The sequence below is a fragment of the Musca domestica genome, unplaced genomic scaffold, assembly GCF_030504385.1.
Source record: "Musca domestica strain aabys unplaced genomic scaffold, Musca_domestica.polishedcontigs.V.1.1 9, whole genome shotgun sequence".
Classification (NCBI taxonomy): domain Eukaryota; kingdom Metazoa; phylum Arthropoda; class Insecta; order Diptera; family Muscidae; genus Musca; species Musca domestica.
In genome coordinates, this window is record NW_026712435.1 from 21,044,991 (window position 1) to 21,057,836 (window position 12,846).

Below are 12,846 nucleotides of genomic sequence, written 5' to 3' on the forward strand. Positions count from 1 at the left end.
GTTACAGAATGCATATTACGGCTGCGGAAGACAAAAATAACAAATCGGATGAACAATATATATGGGAGCTATAGCTATATCTAAACCGATTTCGATCAAATTTGGCATACTTATTTTGAGGTCCAATCTGATCGTACGTGCAAAATTCCATACTATTCGGACTAATATTACACGTTTGGTACACAATAAAAGGCAAATCGGACGAAGATATATATGGTAGCTATATCTAAATTTTGACCGATTATCTCCAATTTCAATAGGGTTCGTCCTTGGGCCAAACAAATGATTTGTGCAAAATTTCATCTGAATAGGGCAAGAAATGCGAACTGTACTTCGTTTACAAAAATACATGGACAGACGGACGGACGGACGGACATGCATAAATCGACTCAGAATGTGATTCTATGCAAATCATCAAAAGGAACTATGGGTCTATCTCGTTTCCTTTTGCCTGTTACAAACAAATGCACAAAGACATAATACCCTGACCAGGGTATAATAAAATAGAGCTCGGCAATATTAGATTCTGAACGAATCTGTTCTCATTAAAAAATATGGAAATGTAATCACTCATAGTCGAGCGAAAAATAGAGTTTGCTCGATTTTTCTTGCTTCCAGCAGCGCACTCGCCCGAATTCGAGTAAGTTTCGCTTTTTGTACAAATTCGAGTGAGTTTTTCAACGCTAAATGTAGAGATCAACAGCCCCTTTTTGTATAAATATAGATAGATGATGATGATAGCTTTTGCTAGTTTAAGTAGATCAAATTTATTTTTTAACATAGGTTCGCATAGGTTCCACTTTTTATATTATTTTTATTTTTTTATTGATGCATACATATTTTTTATTTACCATATGTATTTATATTAGCCAATGTATTTATTTATGGGTATAAAATAGCTAACTGTATTACCATTTCACTTTTCTTTTTGTATTGCTTAACCTCAAACCTTTTTGCAAACCAAAGGCCCCACAGGTTAAGAGTTATTTACAACCCTTTTTATGACTTTGCAAAATAACTAAAAATTCCAATAATTTTTATAGGAGGCGGATCTTAATGAATTAAGATCACATCGTTCGGATGATCCTCGGGCATTGAGAAGGCACAAAATTCATCATTCATCCATTAAATTAAGGGAATTGCCACAAATAAGTGTGGCCGGATTACAGCAGCAGGCTAAAAAGGAATTCGATCACAGTCCACATGAAGTAAGTCTCAAGATGGCCGAGCTACGTATTTACATTCTATAATTTTTTTTGGAATTTCTAGATCTTTGTACAGCTTGATGAGCTTATGGGATCCGGTGAGGATCGTGAGTGGAAAGAAACGGCACGTTGGATCAAATACGAAGAAGATGTTCAAGAGGGCTCTGATCGCTGGGGCAAAGCTCATGTGTCTTCACTTTCATTTCATTCATTGCTTAATTTGCGTCGTTGCCTTGAAACAGGTGTTGTGCTTTTGGATTTAAACGAAAAAGACTTGCCAGCTGTTGCATATCGCGTTGTTGAACAAGTAAGTACAATGTGTCTTCATACAAATTTACATACATTCTTATGTATTTGCTAAGTCGATAAAGCAGCAAATGAAGCTTTCATGCATTTGTCAAAATTGTATGCGTTCTTTCCTGAAGCTGTTAAAAAATGACCTTTTATAATTCATCCATTGTTGCTATATTATAGTAGATGGCGTTTCTAGTATGGAACCAGTAAAGAAAGTCTAAAGGTCGGGCAGGCCGACTTTATGATACCCTACACCACTATGCGTATTTAGTAGAGCTCCCGTAACCAAAAGGTTTATATTGGGAATTTATGTGAAGTAGATCATGATATGGCTTCGATAAGAAATATTTTAAAAAATATTTATGGCAGCTATAGATATACCGAACCGAGTTCCACCAAATTGTAAAATTCGGTTGAATATGAAAAAATCTATTCAAGTTGGGCTGATATTACATATATGGAGAGCAATATCCTTAAAATCGGAAGAAGATGTATATCGAAGCTATGAAAAATTTCTGAACTGATCTCGATAAAATTTGGCAGAGGTATTTTCGAGCAGTATCTGATGACAGGTATCAAATATCATTGTTGTGGAGTGAATATTACGCATGTGAGGGATTTAAAACTTCAAATCGGATGAAACATATATATGGGAGCTATAGCTATATCTGAACCGATTATCACCAAATTGTAAGCACTTACTTTTAGGCCGAAATCCGTTGGAAGAGTCAAAATTCGGTCCATCTGGGTTGATATTAACCATTATTTGCACAATAAACCTGAAATCGGATTAAGGATATATATGGAAGCTATACCCAAATCTGAACCGATAAAATTTGGCAAATGTATTTCCGAGCTCTATAAGATATCTGGTACCAAATATCATTGTTGTCGAACGCATATTACGAATCAGGGTCACTTAAATCCCAAATCGGATGAAAATATCTAAACCGATTTTCTCCAAAATTGATGTACTTTTTTCTAGACTGAATTCGGTCGGATGTACCAAAATCCAACACTTTTGGACTTATATTGACCATTTGGTGCATTTCGGTTGGATGTGCCAAAATTCAGCTCTTTTGGGACGGACGGACAGACGGACTAATATGCATATATCGACGCTGAAAGTTATTCTATGAAGATCCTCAAAAGTAACTTTGGATCTATCTCGCTTCCTTCTCCATGTTGCAAACAAATACACGAAGACATAATACCCTGACCACCTTGTGGTGTAGGGTATAAAAATTACATGTCAAACCCATGGCTCTAATATCTCTATTGAATTTTTTCGATGCCATTGGCCATCGATGTCCAAACAGGAGCATTTTAAACAATCGGCTTTATGTCACATCTTCAGTATTTTATGTCTTTGCTCAGGCTCAGAAATCCGGAAAATATATATTACAAATCAGGTTACCAACCCATTATTGTTTTATAAGAGCAAATCGCACGAAATAAGTAGTTATAATAAGATAAATTACTGTTTATTGAGATGTTGTGAGAGTTTGTCAACCCGATTTGACAGATTACCTTTTTTATGCGATTAGCTCCGTAGCTAGGAAGAGAGTGTCAATATGAAAACAAAGTCGCAATGCAACGAGGTGGCTGGAAACATCGATGGTTCCAGCAATTCGGGCTGAGCGAGTAACCAGAGAGAGTTGTAGAGAAATGACTTGGAAAAGCTGCCTACGGTCCGAGCTGTGCGAACGTAGGCCCCAAGGATAGTTGTAGGGAAAATCTTTAGACTAGGAAGGCTTTCTCCCTACGGTCCATGCCAAGCGAACGTAGGCTCCAAAAGGAGTTTCAGGCAACGTTTTAGCCCAAGAACAAATCTCTATACGGTTCGTACTAAGCGAACGTAGGCTCTATTTGGTTTTTTTTTTTTTTTTTGCAATATGTAATTATAATTTAAACATGTGTAAATTGCAAAACTAGAAGGTTCTAAAATAGAGCAAATATTGATCAAATAAATATTGATAAATAAATCACCTTTTTTTGTTGGAATTTGGAACTACTATCGTCGGAATCCTCAAATATACCCTCCGATAATTTATAACACATTTATAACAAATTCTTAACGCAATCTAATAATTTATTACTTTTATTCTCATTTGTAGATGGTTGTTGATGACTTAATCCACACAGATGACAAACCGGCCGTATTGCGTTCTCTACTTTTGCGCCATCGTCATGTCAACGAACACCAAAGCGGTTTTCCTTTTACCAAACGAAAGTACAATAGCTACACAAGTTTACAGGTATGTCTCAATATATCTCTTCACTGCACATACAGATGTAAGGGCTACGTACCTCCGCCACCTCATAATGAATAACAGGACATATTCCTGTGTGTGGGTGTTTGTGTTCGCCCACACTATACAATCCATTCTCATTGCTTATAATTAATAACAATATATACATTTGCACTCATCATCGCATACGTCCGTCTCTCTTACCGTACTCATTTATTTACATACCAATAACCTATAACATATGTGTGTGTAGATATCCGTATGTCAATCATTCACCCATTGTATATAATCGTTGTTCGTAGACATATTTTCAAATGTTTCCTTTACGCTTCAGTCGTCATAATTTGCCATTTCCTTACACACACACTTCACTCGGACTCCGAACATCGATTACCAGGATAAGACGTTCGTTTCTTTTCTGTTTCTTAAACCACACTCTTGTATTTTTTAATTTACTTAATTGGCTTTTTAATGGATTGCATTATCTTTTTTTTTAATTACATGTATATCTTTTGTTCAGAAATGCATTTTATTTAAAGTTATAACTCTCTGCTTATGGCCATGTGGTGCAAGCCAAAATTGTACAACCCTCTGAATATATTTGTTTTCTTTTCAAAAATCGTTGAACCAAAACAAATACTGTGTAAATGCAGCTTTTGTCGTAAATATTACGATTGATAAATCAATTCTAGCAACAGTTCTGTATTTGCTACTATTACTTGAGATGGAAATGTGCAAACCATTAGATATCACATATCGAAATTTGAGGTGTGCCCAATAACTTTTATAAATATGGGAGCTATATCCAAACAGCAGAGGTACTTCTGAGTTGTATTTGACATATTTCTCCAAATAACGTTGTTACAGAGTGCATCTTACGGCTGCGGAGGACAAAAATAACAAATCGGATGAACAATATATATGGGAGCTGAACCGGTTTCCATAAAATTTGGCATACTTATTTACAGGCCTAATTTGGTTGTATGTGTAAAATGCCATACTATTTGGGCTGATATTACACGTTTGGTGAACAATAAAAGGCAAATCGGACGAAGATATATATATGTGGGATCAATATCTTAATTTTGACCAATTTTTAAATTTCAATAGGATTCTTCCATTTATACCCTTCACTACGGAGAAAAACAAATCTTCACAAGTCAAAAAGCAGTAAGTTCGGCTGGGCCGAGCTTTCAAAACCTTCCACCATTTGGAACGAATTTGGAAATTAAAAAAAGCAAATAAAAATGAAATCCGTTAAAAATTCTGCTAAAATTCTAAAAATGCCGAATATAGGGAGTTACCGTTATTTTAAAGTCTATACGAAGACGTGAACCTGCATAGGCAGTTTTCTGTCACAGGCTGTAGTACCCATAACGAGTGCAAATATGAAATTTAAAACAATTCCGTAAGATAATGTCGCTAAAATCTTCAATATACCGAATATAGTGAGGTACCGATATTTAGGGGCTATCCGAAGACCTGGACCTGCATTGACAATTTTTTGTCATAGACTGAAGTACCTATTATGAACTTCAAATACGAAATTTGAAACAATTCCAGTGAATAATGTCCCAAAAATCATCAAAATGCGGAATATAGGGAGGTTCCGTTACATGGGAGCTATACAAAGACCAGGACCTGCATGGACAATTTTCTGCCATAGACTGTTGTACCCATTACAAAGTGAAAATACGAAGTTTGAAATAATTCCGGTGAAAAATGCCACTAAAATCATCAAAATGCCGAAAAATGCCTGCAGACTAAACACACATTTGAGTACAATTTTATAAACCTATTTCAATTTGTTCGGAAGCTAGAGTGATTTCCATAGAAGAATGGTCATCGTTAAATCGACATAGATTTGTATGCTGATCAATAATATATGTATATACTTTGTAGGGTCTAAAATGCATTTCGAGGTGTTACAAACGGAATGACAAACTTAATATACCCTCCATACTATGGTGGAGGGCATAAAAAGGAAAATATTAGGATTCGATGGTTAAACGAGTTTTGTCTGGCAAATTGGTTGGCTAATGCAATTTATGTCTTCAAAGTATTAGAAATTAGGCGGTACCGCTTTATCGGGGCCATACCACTAGGTATACCTATACAAATAATGTTCTGTCTGAATTCCGACAATGCGCACAAAAACATACATAGATATGCAACAACAACGGCATGACAAAACTAGAAGAGTGCTGGGCAAGAGTATAATCTGCTCGATTTTGAACGAATTTATTTTCACTCATATTCGAACGATGTCGAAAAATTGAGTTTGCTCGATTTTTTGCTACTCCTAAGAATGCTCCCGGTCGAATTCGAGCCAGTTTTTCGGAGGTATGAAATTAAGATTAAGATTATTTAAAATGTCTTAAATATTGTGACCTCTATCTTGATTTCAACAGACGGGCAGACATTTTCAAAACGGTAGTCCATGTTTTTATATAGCACCACATAACTGTACCGATTTAAGGTGCTTTGATCACAATTTGGAACCATATTTGTTGCAAATTGGTAGTTTGTGTTCTCAGTAGGACACATGAGTCTATATAACTATACCCCCCGATATTCAGTATTTTGATAGTCACTTTTTTCGGGGTAATTGTTTAACATTTGGTCTTTCGTAATGGATACAACTTCCTATAACAGAAAATTACATCCTACCTCGGGCCCACCTTCGTATATCCACTATATAGTAGTACCTTCCGATATTCACTATTTCGATGATATAAGCTACATTTTTTAACGGAATTTTTTTTTTTTTTTTTTGGAATGTCGCAAATGCACAGCCTTCTCTTGCATACACCTGGCTATACTGATTTACTATACACGTCCACTGTACCACCCTATATTGTGTATTTTAATAATTTTAGCGACATTTTTTTCCAGCGGAATTTTCTGAAATTTTGCAAGATCCTTCCAAATGTTTGGGGGGTATTAAAATCTCGACCCGCCCAAAATTATCTTCTCATTTACTTGTTTTAATTAACCCTGGCCTCTCCGATTATTATGTAGTCTTTACATTTTCTTGCAAAGTTCATGATTAATGACCCGTTGGTTTTTTGGGAGACAAGTTTATTTGGAGTACTGTCCACTTTTGGCTTGAACTAGTTGTACATAAATTGTTCATATGAGGAAGAAATATCGAATTTATTTGAGTCATTTTTTTAATTTTAATGAAAAAAAAATCACAACGTATCACAAATATTCAGGTCGATCGATCTTGTAACGCCGTTTTAATAGTTTAAATTTTAAGGTTGCAGACATATTCTACCACAAAATTTCATTTTCAGTTCTCAAAAAAGACAAAATTTACCATTTTCCTAATTTGTTATTCTTTAAAAAAAAATAGTTTTTAAATACCTTCACGGAATTTGATGAGTAGTATACATTCTTGAAACCCATTTTATACAAATTTCCATATATATTATAAAACTTTCTTTATTTTCGTAGTAGTTGCTTTGTGGCAGATCTCTCAGAACCCATACTGCAGGGAAGAGATCACCTCAGATGTGCATATATAAAAAATGTGGACCGGTTAAACTCAAGTTTATTTAATAGTCTAAAACATTTGGGCGCCAAACATATATTTCGTGTCTAGTATTGAATTTAATTTATTTACATACTTATTTTCAAGAATCTCACAACGTTTACACTTGAATTCATTCATGTGCCCCTTTCTTGTCGCTTACCTTTCACACACACACGTCACGTCACGACTTCATACCTAGGATTATTCTCTCATTTCAGTTCATATTTCGTTTAATATGGTGATCTTTTTCTTTCTTTCTTTTTTAATTAAATCCATTTTTTTCACATACCTATGTAATTGTGGTGAAAATCTAAATGTAAAAATCAAAAACAAATAAAATATGAAATTCTTGACGTGTGAAATATTTTAAATATTGTTGTTGATAAACCACAACAATAAACTTTCCAACAAAACACACCCAACTCATCATCCAGTTGCTTTTATTGGGAAGTGAAAACAATAACCAACAACAATTGCAGTTGCAACAACGAATTCGAATAAATGCATCCAACGCACCGGCACGTCGTTCAATCTGTGAAACACTGAGTGCACCTCCAGCGACAGCAGTCACTATTGAGGCATCCTGCCGTAGACATTCCACACTGTCCTACATGGGTGTAAATGTTTTGAAATAACAACCTAGAAATTAAAAAACAAAAACAAAACTAACTAGCAAATGCTTCTTCTTCTCCTGTTTTGCTTGTTTAATTAATTTATTGTTATAATGTTTTTGTAAATAGATGTTTTCAATTATTGTTTGATTTTCAATATTTTTTTACTTCAATTGTTTCTAATTTTATTTTGAACTTTACACTGAGCACACGATTTTATTTGGCAATTTGCAGAAGTACAATTCAATTTTTTAAATGACAAATTCGTAGCATATTTATTTCAATTTGACTAAGGTTAATTTACAAATGTCCGACTTTCCATAGTTATATTATATAAACTATTCTATATTTTTACACTCAATACATTAAGTTGTACAGAACTCCAAAGTGTTTCTTTGAATTTCAAAAATTATGGTGGGAGCCTAAAAATATGCTTTCAAAATGTTGAATGTAAATATGACGAAGTCTCTTTACCATAACCAAATAAAAGCATGGACCAGTATTTCACAAAGTTTGGTATGAAAAATATGCTGCGGGCCCCGAAATTGGAGACAGAATAGAACCTTCTTTAGCTAAACACAACCGAAGGCGCAAATACTACATCTGAGTGTTTGAAAGCTCTGTCTCTCTGACATTCCAAAAGACTCAAGTAGGGAAGGCACAATATAGCCAGCCTCAATTTTAGACCTAATAAAGTATATATATTTTTGATTAGTGTAAACTTCTAAGACGATTTAGGTATATCCATCCGTCCGTCTGTCCGCTAGAGTCAAAACGAATTAAGATAGGAATCTGAAATTTTGCAGAGATCAGTCTTTTGTGTGCAGGCAGGTCAAGTTCGAAGATGGGTTATATCGGTCTTCTATACCGTATAGACCCCATATTACGCCCCCCCCCCCCCAAATTCGGAATATTGATTCCACATTTTTCAATGGAATTCTGTAGGAGAATTGTTTACATAGGTCTACCACTTCGTATACCTCCCATACAACGGTACCTCCCGATATTTGATATTTTGATGATTTTAGCCAAAATTTTCAATGGAATTGCCTGAAATTATACACAAGGAGTCCTTTATGTGTACTTTAACGCCTGCAGGAGAATCGCTTATATAGGTCTACTACTTCGTATACGTCCCATATAACGGTACCTCCAGATATTCGATATTTTAATGATCTCAGTCACATTTTGCAATGGAATTGCATGAAATTCTACACAAGGAGTCCTCCGTGGGTACTTTGCCTCCTGGAAGAGAATTGTCGACATAGGTCCACTTTATCGTATAGCCTCCATATAATTTTAGCGACATTTTTGACAGGAATTGTTTAAAATTTCGTATTTACAGTTTGAAGCTCGTATGACGAAAAATGGTATATGCAGGTCCACGTTTTCATGTAGGCCACATATAACGGTACCTCCCTTTATTCCGTATTTTGATGATTTTATCAACATTATTCACCGGAATTGTTTCAAATTTGATAATATTAGCGACATTATTCAACGAGATTGTTTCAAATTTCGTATTTGAAGTTCGGAATCGGTTCTATAGACTATGACAAAAGATTACTTATGCATGTCCATGCCTTCGTACAGTCCCCATTATTTACAGGAATTGTTTTAAATTTCGTCTTTGATGTTCCTAAGTGGTACTTTGTGAAAGAAAATTGCCTATGCAGGTCCAGGTCCTCGTATAATGGTACCTCCCTATATTCGGTATTTAGATGTTTTTGGCAACATTATTCACCGGAATTGTTTCAAATTTCGTATTTGAAGTTCCTAATGGGTACTTCTGTCTATGACAGAAAATTGTTTATACTGGTCCTAGTCTTTGTATAGCCCCCATATAATGGTACCTCCCTATATTCGGCGTTTTGATGATATTAACGACGTTATTCACTGGAATTATTTCTAACTTCGTATTTTCACTTCGTAATGGGTACAACAGTCTATGACCAAACATTGTCTTTGCAGGTCCTGGTCTTCGTAAAGCCCCAATATAATGATACCTCCCTATTTTCGGTATATTGTTGATTTCAGCAGCACTATGCAACGGAATTGTTTTAAATTTCATATTTGCACTTCGGAAAGGTTACTACAGCCTGTGACAGAAAACTGCCTATGCTGGTCCTGGTCTTCGTATAGACCCCATAATAAAGGAAACTTCACATGTACCGTATTTCTAAGATATTGACAGAATTTTTAACGAATTCTATTTTTTATTATTATTATTATTATTGTTTTTTTTTTTTAAATTTCCAAAGTCGTTCCAAATGGTAGGAGGTATTCAAAGTTCGGGCCGGTCAAACTTACTGCTTTTTAACTTGTTTTATTTTCATTGTCAAATTTATATATTGTTGTTCTTCCTTAAATATGGGCATACAGCTGGCAAGAATTTTGCATTTATTTCAGCACTTTGTTATTTTCACGCCTTTAGAGGGTGTAAAAGCCACGTAAGGATATAATCTAAAACAGAAAACTAAAATATTGTTCTAATAAGACATGTAAGACTTTATTATGGGATGGATGAATTTAGTTTCGTTTAGGACAAGTATGAGGTCAAAGAGAGCATCATATTCTCTAAAATCTCTAAAATTTGCATAAAACTGTTACTCTTTTTGGGAAAGGGTTTCTAAAAGTGTTTCAGATGTAATTTGAATCCTTTCACTCTTCCTCCATGGAAAGAAAGGTACACAATGGAATTAAACTAAAAATTCTAAAATTCGGTTCTCGTAGGTCGTAATGAGTATTAGCAGTGGTAAAACCTTGTATGTATAGATCCACGATTTCCTATAGCGCCATATAACTGTGTCTCCCGATATTGGCCAATTTTTTCACAAAATTGATTCAAATTTGTTAACTAGATTTTGTAATGGGTTTTACTTCCTGCTGTCCAACCTTATGAATGTAGGTTTATGTTTTGCTTTAGCCCCCATATATTTTCGGAATTTGAACTATTCAGGTCACATTTTCTCTCGAAATGAAATTCAGTATAAATAGTTGTTAATGGGTTCTACCACATGTGTCAGAATATTATCCATATTATATTGGTCCACGGTTTTCATATAACAATACCGACCTATATTCTCTATATTGGTGATTCTATTCCCATTTTACTTATACTTGTAGATTAAAATTTTCCTCGTAGTAATCCAATTTAGGTTTTTAATTAAAGGAAAATGTTCACGTCCACTATCTATATACATAGAAAAGTTGCACTTTGTTAGTCATTAGTGTTCTCTGGAATGCGTAAACCGATTTTGTTTCTGCATACCTTATTTGAAAAGTGACTTCAATACCAACGTTTATATACAGCTGTATGTGTACTGATTCATGACTTACAGCCAAATATTTCAGTGAATGAGTGATTAACTGATTCAACGTACAGCAAAATTTTGTATTTGAGGGTGTGAAAATATGGGTTTCTTAAAATTCGTACGATAAGTGTACTAAAATATTCTAGAAATCTAAATAATTATATGGGGAAAATAAATGGAGGTAGAGTTCAAAAATATGGAATAAGGGTCGCCGATGCGGATAATGTACCAAAGGATAAATGTACCAAAGGCTTTTTGGGAAATTCGAACTATAAATGTACTAAAAGGCAAATGGTACTAAATTGTACTACTATTATGGTACTACTGAATGGTACTAAATTTTATACTGTCAGCTGATGTTCTATTATTTAAGTATATTTTGACTTCTGTTATGATTATTCAAATTGTTGACCCTCTATGGAGTAGGTTTCGAAGGAATCCATCCATTTCGCATTGGACCTAAATAAGCATGATATAAATGTTGATACCTCCCTATGTGGTAAGGTATCAGAAGAAATGGTCCAATCTCTGCCATCCTTTTAACGGATCTTGTGTTAATAGAAATTTTGAGTTTTTTTTTTGTCGAGTTTGAAAATAATCGGATGCTCATTTCGCGGTTTATGAGCTTCAAGGTTATTCAAAATGTTGACCTCTTTGTGAAGGAAGTACCAGAAGGAGGAGATCGATATCTACCATTTCCACAGCAGATCTATGTTTAGTACCAATATTGAGTTGTGTGCCATCTGAAGAGAGCTACACCATGGAGTGGACCGATCTTGTCCATTTTCACATCTAACATAGTACCGATACAAATATAGGGATTTACAAAATTTGCACAAAATTGGATAGTCCCATCATGTTCTATGCGGTAAATTATTTTCTGTGAAAATTTAGACATTTTGTGGAGGAGTGAACCGATTTTGCCCATCTCCGAACTCGTTCTAAGTTTGACAATAATATTAAGAAACCATTATCTGAAGAAAAGCACCAAAAAATTGTACACCTATAGAAGACCATAAAAATATCTTTTGTCGCCAAAAGAATTCCCAAAATATTTTCTATCCAAATGTTTTTGGAAACCCCCTCTAAAAAGCTGTAGTGTCGAAACCAGCCCCCAAAACCTGTTCTATTTAGAGACCATTTTCTTTTCAATTTATTTACCCAATTTTGTTTTTATTGTAATATTTTATTTTTCATTATTACCAAAACACTCTGCTGTATACTTTTGCTTTTTTGTTGTTATTGCTGCATGATTCTTCTGTTTGATTTCTAATTTTAACCTGTTGTGTCCTTTTTTTCTCTCTCCCTCTCTCCCACTCTTTACCCTCGATGTGCTGGTAGTTTACTAATACTATCCATATTTTCTTTTTAAAATTCTTTCTGTGCAGAATCTTTCCGGTGATGATAAGAAAATTAAAATTATGCCCGCCCTAGAAATTGGAGGCAGCAAGAAAAGCAATGATTTGAAAATTGATATGAAGGACGATATGTACTCATCGTCACAGGAAGATCTTAAGAAACTGCAAAATGATACCATCCTCAAGAGGATTCCTCAGGGAGCAGAAGCCACAACGGTCTTGGTATGTATTTCAAATGACTTTTAAAGTCCATAGTATTTAGTGAGCGGAATTT

General features: G+C 34.7%; 1 protein-coding gene across 4 annotated transcripts in view; it reads left to right on the plus strand.

Moving 5' to 3' along the window:
* LOC101895719 (anion exchange protein 3) overlaps positions 1 to 12,846 on the plus strand; it is a 129,110-nt gene that overhangs the window by 100,903 nt on the left and 15,361 nt on the right. For 3 of the 4 annotated variants that reach the window (XM_059131904.1, XM_059131905.1, XM_059131906.1), the window contains 5 exons: positions 1,044 to 1,208; positions 1,270 to 1,512; positions 3,617 to 3,757; positions 7,724 to 7,906; positions 12,603 to 12,794. In XM_059131904.1, coding sequence (XP_058987887.1) covers positions 1,044 to 1,208; positions 1,270 to 1,512; positions 3,617 to 3,757; positions 7,724 to 7,906; positions 12,603 to 12,794 — 924 coding nt within the window. The remainder of the gene's footprint in view (positions 1 to 1,043; positions 1,209 to 1,269; positions 1,513 to 3,616; positions 3,758 to 7,723; positions 7,907 to 12,602; positions 12,795 to 12,846) is intronic. The other variant, XM_059131907.1, reaches the window with a different exon arrangement.